This window comes from Physeter macrocephalus, chromosome 7 (assembly GCF_002837175.3).
Source record: "Physeter macrocephalus isolate SW-GA chromosome 7, ASM283717v5, whole genome shotgun sequence".
Classification (NCBI taxonomy): Eukaryota; Metazoa; Chordata; class Mammalia; order Artiodactyla; family Physeteridae; genus Physeter; species Physeter macrocephalus.
Window position 1 is genome coordinate 101,459,026 of NC_041220.1, and position 12,129 is coordinate 101,471,154.

General features: G+C 43.9%; 1 protein-coding gene across 4 annotated transcripts in view; it reads right to left on the reverse strand.

Annotated features, from left to right (window-relative positions):
- Positions 1-12,129, reverse strand: part of BST1 (bone marrow stromal cell antigen 1) — a 46,905-nt gene extending 34,776 nt beyond the window's left edge. For 2 of the 4 annotated variants that reach the window (XM_024119380.3, XM_024119381.3), the window contains exons 1-6: positions 11,808-12,125; positions 10,568-10,694; positions 8,158-8,293; positions 4,881-4,963; positions 1,976-2,052; positions 1,536-1,628 (exon numbers count right to left, since the gene is read on the reverse strand). In XM_024119380.3, coding sequence (XP_023975148.1) covers positions 1,536-1,628; positions 1,976-2,052; positions 4,881-4,963; positions 8,158-8,293; positions 10,568-10,694; positions 11,808-12,001 — 710 coding nt within the window. In that variant the 5' untranslated portion in view covers positions 12,002-12,125. Of the gene's footprint in view, positions 1-1,535; positions 1,629-1,975; positions 2,053-4,880; positions 4,964-8,157; positions 8,294-10,567; positions 10,695-11,807 lie in introns of all 4 variants that reach the window. The other 2 variants (XM_024119382.3, XM_007119418.4) reach the window with 2 other exon arrangements.

The window sequence follows — 12,129 nt, forward strand, 5'->3', positions numbered from 1 at the left end:
ACAGATGAATGGATAAAGAAGATGTGGCACATATATACAATGGAATATTACTCAGCCATAAAAAGAAACAAAATTGAGTTATTTGTAGTGAGGTGGATGGACCTAGAGTCTGTCATACAGAGTGAAGTAAGTCAGAAAGAGAAAAACAAGTACCATATGCAAACATGTATATATGGAATCTAAAAAAAAATGGTTCTGAAGAACCTAGGGGCAGGACAGGAATAAAGATGCAGACGTAGATGTAGAGAATGGACTTGAGGACATGGGGAGAGAGAAGGATAAGCTGGGAAGAAGTGAGAGAGTGGTATTGACATATATACACTACCAAATGTCAAATAGATAGCTAGTGGGAAGCAGCCACAAAGCACAGGGAGATCAGCTCCGTGCTTTGTGACCACCTAAGGGGGTGGAATAGGGAGGGTGGGAGGGAGACGCAAGAGGGAGGGGATATGGGGATATATGTATACGTATAGCTGATTCACTTTGTTATACAGCAGAAACTAACACAACAATGTAAAGCAATTATACTCCAGTAAAGATGTTTTTTAAAAAAAAAGATTCAAAGGACAATCTTTCTCTGATAGATACATTAAAACAACAAGCAAGCATAATATCTAGACAAAAAGCAACTTCTCACAGAAACAAGAAAAACAATACACATTGTTTTTCATGCAACAGTAAGTATAATTTGTCTTCTGGGAAGAGAAAAGCAGATTCTGGTATGACTATGTAATAAGTCATTTGCAAATTTAATCTACTGCCCAAGAGACAGAAAAAAAATATCACTCATTATATGGTGAGTCTTAGGGGGTCCTGGAGGCCTGAAATGGGGAATTTGCTAAGATTCTTCCAGAACGTTCTTTCAATAACACATCCACTCAATGCTTTCCCCAATGTAGCTTCAAGGCTCTGAAGGACAGGGCCCCAGCTGCTTCTGAAGCACCATCACGGCTGCACAGCTTTTACCAGGCTTGGCCTTATTGGCTTGTCTCTGAGCCAACTGGGTTTATGTTTTTTATCTTTAGTTTTGCCAGCAGTGCCCTTTGTTGATGAGAAGGATGAGCTCAAGTTTGCATGGATAGCTGAGCTGATATAACCACTTGAGTTAGTGGCTTCCCAGAAAAATATGGATCATAAAAGTTTCCTTAGCCAGTTGTCTGAGACCCAGCTGCGAAACTCGTTGTTCTCTGAGAAGAACGTCTTCGTTACATGGTCCATGAGTCCATTCTGTGAACTCCCAGTGAGGCTTTTGAGCTTTAAATAACCAGGGAGAAAAACTGGCTTTGCCCTACACAAATGACCTACTCAGAAAGGCTGAGAGGAGTATCTGGATAAAGGAGGTTTTCTCTCTGGGCTCAGGACTGACTCATGGCATTTCCAGAAAGTCAAGTCTTTGCCTTTCTCATGCCCACCACATTAGAAACAGAGAAGACTGTTGATTCCCCAGAAATGTAAATGTAAATCAGACTGGATCATATCACATCCAAGAAAAGCATGTTTGCACAAAGATCATTACCAGTAGCACCGTAACTTACACATTGGATCCCCCGATTTCATGCATAACCCAGATCTCAATGCGTGTGATTTTATCCTTCTGTAAGTGGGGAATTTCAAAATCTGCCAGAAACCTGAGAAACAGAAAAGACATTTCTTAAAGTCCTAAAGCAATATGATACTGTGCCCATATCAGTGTTAGTTGACTTACACATTACTTTTGCTTTAAAGCTTTGGTGGGGGGCACTTTTTAGCTTTAATTTTTAGGTTACTTATTTCATTCAGGCATTCATCAGCTGTTAGTGGTATAAAGGTATGGACATAGTTCTGATCTCCAGGTCATTCAATTGTTTTTCTCTACCTGATCTTACAGAAGCAAGCATTAGACTGGGGATGTGGATGATTCTCTTAAGCCTCCATTAAAAACAACTAAAAACACATTTTGGCATCTTTGTCTTACATGTTGGTGCTGCATTCTTACCCTTTTACAGGATAGGCTCCTGTTGGCTCTGAACCATTCAGCAAGACATAGATCACCCCAGAACTATCTTCTGCATACTGCAAAAAGAAGCAAGCATTTTGAGTAAGCTAAGATGTCATTTTTAAGCTACGAAATGGTCAATTGTTTTTTAAATTGACAATTTTCCATACTGGCAAGGATGTGATAAATTTGGTATTTCATAGAGCCAGAGGGATGCAAACTGGCATATCTTGGAAAGCAAATTGCTTTGAAATGTCAAAAACGCAGTAATTCCATGCCTGGGAATCTACCACTCTAAAATAATGCAAACTAGTATCAGATTCCAGCATTGTATCAGCTGGTGTACACTAACTTATGCTGCCATTACAAGCAACCTCAAAATCACAGTGGCTTTAAACAAGAAAGATTTATTTCATGCACACACCACATGTTTATCACAAGTGTTTGGATTTGGGGTTTGGGTTTTGCTCCATATGTCCTTGCTCTGGGACCCAAGCTGATGCAGTCTCCACAACTGCAGAGTCACTAGTTATCAGGAAAGGGAGAAGAAAGTGGCAAATCACAGACCATTTCTTAAAGGCTTCCACCCAGATGTCACACAGTCATTCCTCTCACAACCTATTGGCCAGTGTAAGTCACACGTAAGCAACTTCAAGAGACAGAATGAGTGCAAACCACATGCTCAGAAGATGAGCCAGAAATACTTGGTAAACAGCACGAAGGATCACCTGGTGCACAGAGATGTGTGCAAAGATGTATATTGCAGCATGGTTTGTAACCAGTCTAAAACAGTCAACAACAGGGAAGGATAAGTCAATTATGGCACTTTCATGTCTGAAATATTACCCAGCCATTAATACAAGTCTACAAAAGATATGCAATAACATAGAAAGTGCTCACATTCAAAGCAAAAAGCGAGACTAGGTGGACAGAGCATGTGCTCCACTGCGTTACAAATAAATAGGCAGAAGTCTGGGAATATTAGTCAACCCCTGAGATTCCCAAGGGACAGACAGGTCCAGAGAAGTTCTCAAATCTCTGGTTGAGAACACTACTGGAGCATATAATTTCCCTGATAAAACGTTTATTCTAGTGTGAAGCCGGGTGGGGGGGACGGCAGGGGGTATCACGCAGCTCTGTGACACATGCCCAGCAGAGCCACGCCGAATGCCAGACGCAACAAAGCAACAATGTACTCCATGCCATGCCTGTCTTAGATTGCTTTCAAGTAGGCTAACAGTCTCAGTTAAATCTGCAAATGTCAAGGTTTGATGACCACTATTTGCCCTTAGGTAGCATGAATATGGATGATTAGTTTTCTTATTTATACTTTCTATAATTTGTCATTCTCTATCCTGAGCAGTTATTACATTGATGATAAAAATTTTTTTTCATTAAAAAAATGCATGCAGATACAGTGAGGCTCTACGAAGTCATGGTCGAAAATCTGGTTTCTGGCTGCTGCGCTTAGTAGCTGGGTAATAAGTCTGATCAAGTTTCTTGGCCTCTCTGTGCCTCATTTTTCCTATCTGTAAAACAAGGGTAATAAGAGTCTCTACCCCATAGGATTGTAAAGATCAAATCACTTAAAATAATACTTAACATTTATTGAATACTTCTTTGCTATAGTTCAGACCCTCTCCTCATCGCTATACTATACTACCTCTCCTCATGTTCAGACTATCCAGCATATTCTAAGGGCTCATAAAATGTGGGCATGATTATTAGATTATTAGATTCCCATTCTAGAGTTGAAGGAAGTATAAGATGGCGGCTTGCAGCACACTTTGAAGTTGGGCAGATCTGCTGGGGAGAATATGGGTTTTTTTTTTAACATATAATGTTGACATCACCCCCAAGTTGTCGTTATGATCCCATGTTCAAGTGATGATGCATCCACCGCCTCCCACTCCTCACTGAGGGGCTCGGGCAGCTCACTGCCAACTGCCTGGAGCCTGCACTCCAAGCAGAACCTGTGGGGAGTGGGCATGGACGGAGGGCTCCGACTGGAGCTGGCAGGAGAGCACAGGAATAAGAATGCTTCTGCCTGGAGCGGGCCCTCTGCTTAGTTCCAAACTGCAGCTGTGGTGGAGGATTTGACCAAAGTCTCGCTCACCCTGATTAACAGTGGACCCAGTGGACACCTGGTGATCCAGAGCAGGAAGTAGGACCAGAAGAGACACAGAGAGCCCTGAAAGGAGCTTGGTGGCACTGGGTAGAAGGACCTGACATCCACCAGCCTCCTAGTCAATACAGCTAACAGTTAATAGTTGACTGCTTTGCTCAACAGTTGAGCTAAGGACTGCACCCTCTTTATTTGGAATCTTTGGTCTAACGCCGGTGACAGAAAATGTAAGCTGTAGTCACTGGCATGTTATAGCTACCGATAGCTATCATCAACTCTGGTGACAATATCCTCTGAGAAACAGACCCATATTTAGGGGACCATTTCTTTGTCTCCAGTTTATCCCTGGTCTCCTATTGCCTCCTCTTCAGTTAATATCAACCTTGTGCACATCTCTGACACCCACATCTAGATCTTAGGGGTCCCAGGCTCTCCTCTAAAGCAGGGGTTACCCCACTTCACACCTCAATCAAAATCACATTGATTTGAACGACTAACAACAACCACAACACCAGAGTAATAATGACTGTTTAATACCTTCTTCTGGAGCTAACATTCAGAATTTTTTCTCTGTACCAGGCATTACATTAAGCATTTTAGCTTCTTAAATCCTCACCCCCTTTATGGAGCAGAGAGCGTGAATCAGAATGTTGCAAAGGTAGAAACTGAGACTCAGAGAAGTTTAGTTAATGACCCAATGGCCCAGCCTCTGAACCCTTCTGTCCCCTGTTCACGGATTCTACACCTGCTCAGTCCCCCAGCCAGCCTTCCCAGGATTACCTGGATGGATGCACTTTTCCAGTAAGAATCCACAGGATTGTTTTCACAATCTTCGGATGTAGGGCAGGATTGGTAGTCGAGTCCTACAGGGAAAACAGACAAACACATTTTATTTCAAAGATTATATCAAGGAAGAATTAATTGAAAATATTTGCTGGCTCCGCAAAATATACTGAACCTCATTCTACGTAATGTGTATGGGCTTAACATTCATAGTTCGGACCACCCAGTCCACAAGGAGCCTGGTGAGGAAGCACCCAACCCCGATACAAAGACATTTGTCATTGTTCTCGGCACAAATGTGAGGAAGGCGGAGAACTAAACAGCTGGGTGAATTCTCTACTGGAGGTCCAGCAAGTGATATATCTATATATCCAAAAATTATATATAATAATATTATATTATACATTGTATCCATATTAAAAATTATATATTAAAAATTTATATTTATTACATACATGACTTTTTTTTTCATTGTTGGGAGAAATGCCTTCTCCAATTAACCCAGGTCTTAGAAGTAGATACAAGAAAAATAGGCCAAGAAAGTAACAGTCCTTAAGCAGAAAACAGAAATTTTATAACATTTAAAATATAGAAAATGTTCAAATGTATTACATTTAAAAAAATTTTAAGGACAAAATTCAGCAGATATATAATGGGATTTGTTCCCCATTTACTCTATAAAAAAAGGAGAAAGTGCTAATTGACAATTCGTTCCAGGGAGAAGGAAGCAGGGCAAAATGTGAACTTCTTGAAGGGAAATGCATGGAGCTTCCTTGTTCCCCCTGGTGCACCAGCATCTCGATGTGCTCACCAACTTGGAGGCTCCCAAAATCCCATCAGAGAGGGGTTTTTATGGACATTTCATTATGTAGACAGCATTGATTAAATCATCGGTGATTAACTCAATCTCCAGTCCCCCTCCCCTTCCCAGAGGACAGAGGATGGGGCTGAAAGTCCCAACTCTCTAATGACGCCTCTGTCTTTTTGGTGACCAGCCCGCATCTGAAGCTATCTAGGGGTTCCCAAACCTCCAGTCACCCCATTACCATACAAAAGACACTCATCACTCCTCAGAATCCACGGGTTTCAGGAGCTGTGCACCAGGAACCAGGGGGACCAAGACCAAGTATTAATTTGTATTATACCACAGTCTCCCCTCCCTTCATGATCTTTCCATCTCACCCCTCCTCCATTCTCCCTCACCCTCTGTAGGATCATCAAGCTGAGGCTTCCTGGTCACAGTCCATGGGAAGAATGGCCATGTCCATTTGATCTGCACCCTGCCATGCTTCCCATCTCACGCAAAGTGAAAGTCAGCATTCTCACGATGTCCTGTGCTGTCTGGCCCTCCTTTATTCCTCTAGCCTCACAGTCTACTACTTGCCTCTTCACTTACTGCCTGCCTTTCTGCTCCTTAAATGTGCCATACACACTCCCACCTCAAGGCCTTTGCACGTGCTGTTCCCTCTGTCAGGAAATGCTCTTCCTCAAGTCCTTTAGGTCTTTGCTCAAACATCAGCTTCTCAGTGAGGCCTTCCCTGGGCCTGTGTAAAACTGCAATGCTTCCCTCTCCCCTCCTCACCAGCCAGCACTCCCTACCCTCTTTTCCCTGTTTTGGTTTGCTCTGTAACCTTTATAATCGTACGGCAAACTATATACATATGTTTTTACTTGCCTGTTGATGGTCTTATCTCCACCCCTGTCCCTATAATGTAAGGATGAGGTATTATTTTCCTGGTTTATTCTCTGCTGTGTTCTCAGCGCCTAGAAGAGCAAGGACTGGCGCGGAGGAGGCACTCTACAGACTTTATAGATGGATGAATGGATGGAGGAGCAAGAAACAAAACTGAGCTTAGGTTAACTTTTTTTGTTTTTTTTTGGCCACGCCGCACGGCATGTGGGATCTAAGTGAGGAAGAATGTCCAGTCTTCACGAAGGGACCACCTCCCCCCAACTGCTTTCCTTGCTGGCCTTCGTCCTGCTCAGCCTTAAAGACTGAGCCAGAGCAAAGCCTCCAAGACTGAGCCAGAGCAAAGCCTCCAGGAAGCTTCCCGAGGCTCTGGTCTATGCCGGTGTCTCCCTGTGCTACACTCCCTAGCTCTGGGTCGTTCCCGCCTCAGAGCACACCTCTCTGCACTCCCAAAGCTACACGTTTCCTGAGGGCAGAAACTGCTGTATCACCAGCTCCTAGCGTGGGAGGTGATGAATGAGGAGCGTTTTCCTTACCATCAGGCCAGCCCCTGTGACTTTAACTTTCACTGTGATTTTTGCCAACTACAAAATTGCCACTTGCCATCTACCTCTACAAGGATTAAATCATGAGCTGCTGCAGCCGCTGACCTTCAACACCCCCTAAAAGGAGTTCAGGGTGGAGATCAGGAATGAGGCCCTCTGTGCTCTGGGAAAAACTGGCAGAACAGGTCTTCAGATGGTTAGATATTTTCGGGAGATGATTTGATGAGCCCAAGTCTTGCATCTCCTCATATCTAGGAAAGTACTAAAATCATTAACGGTGACATCTGTTCCTCGTGATTAGCAGCAGGTCTCTGCCAAAATGTGTGCCTGACTGCATACACCCACCCCCTTCACTAAAATCATACATAACAGTGACCTTCCCCCCTACCTCTTTGGAGCAGTCTCTCAGAGCTATCTGAAGTGCTGTCTCCCGGGCTATAGTCCTCATTTTGCCCTAAATAAAGCTTAACTCTCAGCTTTCACGTTGTGCTTTTTTATTTTTAAGTCAATAATCTGAATCTCAAAATATCTGCTGGCGGCCTGGAGCAGCTTCAGAATCAGTGAGAAGAGGGGAGAATCCTGGCCTTAGTTCTTCAAGTCATTTAACCACCCAAAGCCTCAGTTTCCCCCTCTGGAAAATGAGGATAGTGAGACAGAGTCATGCAGGACTCTGGAGTCAGACTCTGACTTTGCTGTTTACGCACTGTGCAATCCTGAGCATGTTTCTCAGTCTTGCTGTGCCTCACTTTCCTCGTTTGTCAAAATAGGCATCAGGATAGGACCTATCCCACGGGGCTGTTGGAGGGATTAAATGAGTTAATATCCATAAAGTGCTTAGAACAGCACCTAGCAAAAGATAGATTCTCCTTCTCTATTATCATTGTTATTATTTAATTATTAACGACCACTTTACCTGAGAGGATTTGAGGGGGGCGGAATCCAAAGAGATAAAAATGCATATGAAAGCACTTAGCACAAATGTCAAATGCATAGTAAATAGGAACCCTGACTTTTCTTGTGATTCATGCAGAAGTCTTACCAGAGGCATTTTCCTGTCGACACCAGCTCAAGAAATCTCCAACCGTGCCATACAGAACATTGCACAGTGGCATAAAGCGGCGGCCGTTCTCCGCATAGCTGGTGACAAGGAGGTGGTTGTTTTCCCAGAATAGGGACTAAGGAAAAACCAACACAAAATGAAATCAAAACAGATTTCTTCAGGCACAGTATCATCAAGACAAGTCAGGCCAACCATTTCTCATTCACCTGGGACTTGCCTCACAACAACTGAACCTTCTTTGTTTTTGTCTTTAGTTACCCATTCAGAGAGTGCTACCAGCTCTCTTTTCTTTATTCCAAGGGTATCATGCAAATGTTAATGAAATATTTTCCCAGCAGAGAAAAAATATAGATACATACATACATATATATTTTTTCTAGTAGTTAAAAAATTATAGATAGATAGATTTTTTTTTTAAATCAAGGGACCTGGGTTCAAATTTTGGGTCTGCCATATACTAAATGTGTGGTCTTGAACAAGGCATGTAATCTCCCCGTGCTTCAGTTTCCACATGTGGAAAATGGGGAGTATGAAACCTTTCTCTTCTCCCAGAGCTGTGGTTAGGATGATATGCAATCACAAAATGAATTCCTAAAGGGTAAAGTGCCTCAAAAGTACATTACTTTTATATTATACTTTATAGTTTCCACTATGAAGTTACAACGTTTTCACATAATAATAATACAAATAACAATATCCCCCTCATCATGCCATCAGATCCTCAGTATTCCAACCAGCAATCTCTGTCTAGACTGGATGCTTCCCGAGGGCAGAGGCTGTTTTGTTCCCTGTTGCATCTGAAACGCTGAGAACAACACCTGGTACATGGAATTAGCTCAGTATTTACTGAGTTTATCAACCAAAGTCCATGAGAAAGGAGAACAAAAATAACAGCTCCCATCTTTACTGACCAAGAGGCTGCAAGGTTCAAAGGCAACATATACTCAAAAATCATGTTTTCAGCCTATTATGTGTTTGAACCTCCCAGCTCCATTTACCTGCCTTTACAAATGAAAAAAATCAATGTTAAGATGTTTTCATTTGTAAACATCAATGTTACATGGCTTTACAATGAAAAAATCAAGTTAAGAATTTGTGTCAACCTACTTACAATAGCCAGGACATGGAAGCAACCTAAGTGTCCATCAACAGATGAATGGATAAAGAAGATGTGGGGGCTTCCCTGGTGGTGCAGTGGTTGAGAGTCCGCCTGCCGATGCAGGGGACACGGGTTCGTGCCCCGGTCCGGGAAGATCCCACATGCCGCGGAGCGGCTGGGCGCGTGAGCCATGGCCGCTGAGCCTGCGCGCCCGGGGCCTGTGCTCCGCAACGCGAGAGGCCACAACAATGTGAGGCCCGCGTACCGAAAAAAAAAAAAAAAAAAAAAAAAAAGGAAGATGTGACACATATATACAATGGACTATTATTCAGCCATAAAAAGAAACGAAATTGAGTTATTTGTAGTGAGGTGGATCGACCTAGAGTCTGTCATACAGAGTGAAGTCAGAAAGAGAAAAATGGGACGAAGTGAGAGAGTGGTACTGACATATATACACTACCAAATGTCAAATAGATAGCTAGTGGGAAGCAGCCGCATAGCAAAGGGAGATCAGCTGGGTGTTTTGTGACCACCTAGAGGGGTGGGATAGGGAGGGGGGGAGGGAGACGCAAGAGGGAGGGGATATGAGGATATATGTATATGTATAACTGATTCACTTTGTTATAAAGCAGAAACTAACACACCATTGTAAAGCAATTATACTCCAATAAAGATGTTTAAAAAAATTTATGTCAAAAATATGTCCTTCATTAAGAAAAAAAAGAATTTATGTCAGAGAAATAAAAATGGTATCTAACTTTCTTTAAACTCAAGGTACTGTTCTAAACAAGCAATTTACATAGATGTTCTCATTTACTTTCACTGTATTAGTGCTTAGATTGCAGACAGAATACAGACATGTAAACCACATGATTATATGTTAACCAGTTTCTTCAAGAAACTGGTCCTGAATGGATATAATCTTAAAACCTGTTAAGAGGAGGGATTGGTCTCCTGGGAGGATACTGACATAGAGGGTTTTCTGAAGTACTCAAGGTTCAGGCCTTTGGAGCCAGTTAGGATGGAGATTGTTCAGAACTGGCCAGGTGCAGAGGCCCCGTGGGAAAGGTGTGGTGACGCCCTGATGTTCTTGTGGTTTCTGCATTGACTTCTTGACTTAGGAAAGTTCCTTCTGCCCAGGACAAGCAGGAGACCCAGGAGCACCGTTGAAGACAGAGCCACTTTCCCACCAGAGAGCCTGGCGCACATTGTGAGTTGGTTGCTTGGCCTGAACACTGTCTGTCTCTATAGAGACAGAGCAACGTTTTACCGAGGCGAAGGTAGAGTTACCTTGTCTCTGGGAATGGAGTGCCTGGAGAGGTTAATAAAAAGGTCGTAATCTGAGGGAAGCACAGAACAGGGATCCTTATCCAGCACCAGTTTAAAGGCTTCCCAGATGGCCGTGCAGTTCTTGTCCCTGCGGAAAAGTACAAGTTTAAAAAAGAAAAAAAAAAAAAAGAGCACATTCCAGTGTGATATATTTCCATTTCTCTCTCCAAGTTTTTTACTAGTGATTTTGTCAAATATCAACTCTGCAGAACTGGGCATACAAAAAAGACAGGAAATTGTCATAACTCTTGCATTAACCCCAATTCAGAAGAGGAAGAAAAATAACTTTGGTGATGGATTTAGAAATCTGACAGTGGAAGTGTCTTTCAGAGGTGCAACACACATTTCTTAGAACTTAGAACAGGCTCACAGACACAGCAGAAAATGCACAGAGCTAGAAGGTGACAATTCCAATAAACCACATGGGCTGTCAGCTTCAGGTGCCCCTTCATTTAGACACAGGTCCGTCCTGGGGTTGGGGGCCAGGTGAGATCAGGCGGACATGCAAGACCTTGTAAAATCAGGAGTGAGCACAGAGCGTGGAAAAAGACTGTTCCACCTCCTGCTTAGGCAGAAAGTATGACTTCCAGTGTCCGCTGCAACTCCTTAAGTCCAACCTAGCTTTCCAAAACCATTTCCCACCCCATTTGTAACTTATTTCTTATGCTGGGTGGCAACATGGGTGTTCCTTGTATTATTTTCCGTTCTTTTTTATTGGCCTAAAATCTGTCACAATAAAAACAACTGGCACAAGAGAGGGACTTTATGAAAACAGAAAAAATGTGTCCAAGGAAGGAACAAAAATTAGTAAGAAGCACAGTGCTGGCAAGAGAGACTCAAACTTTAAAAGTCCTCTAAATTAGAAGACCTGAAATTTGAATTCCCAAAGTACCTGGACTCAGGGAATTCCAGCTGGAGACCATATTCCATATTCCTGGGTCTGATGGGTTCTGGTTAACCTTACTCTGGCTGTCGTCCAAACTCACCGCTACCTAATCCTCATCCACCCCCCCAACACCCGCTTCATTGTACACATACACACACACACACACACACACACACCCTTCACCTCCAGACCCCACCCAGTGCACCCTCCCTAGTAGATTCCCCATCCTCCTTCCCTCTCCCCCCTCCCCTTCCCCTTCCTCTCCCCACCCCCTTCCTCTCCCTCTCCGGCTCCCTCGCCAGCCGCCGCGCTCACCGCAGCTCGGGGCTCAGCACCGCAATGTACTCCGCGCAGCGGCCCAGGAAGATGCTCTGCAGGTGCGGGATGGTGCCCTGCCCGCTCCAGCGCGCGTCCGCAGCGCCGGCAGCGCCCGCAGCCGGCGACAGCAGCAAGATCAGCAGCAGCGCCGGCAGCGGCCGCCGGGACCGCGCGCACCCCCGGGCTTCCATCGCAGGCACTTTGGAGGTGCCTCCCGGACTCGCCTCCTCCCGTCGCGCTGAGGTGGCTCCCCGAGCTGCCGCTGGGCAAGATTCTCGCCCTAACGAAACCCGCGCTCACTTCCTTGTCTCTCTGCCTC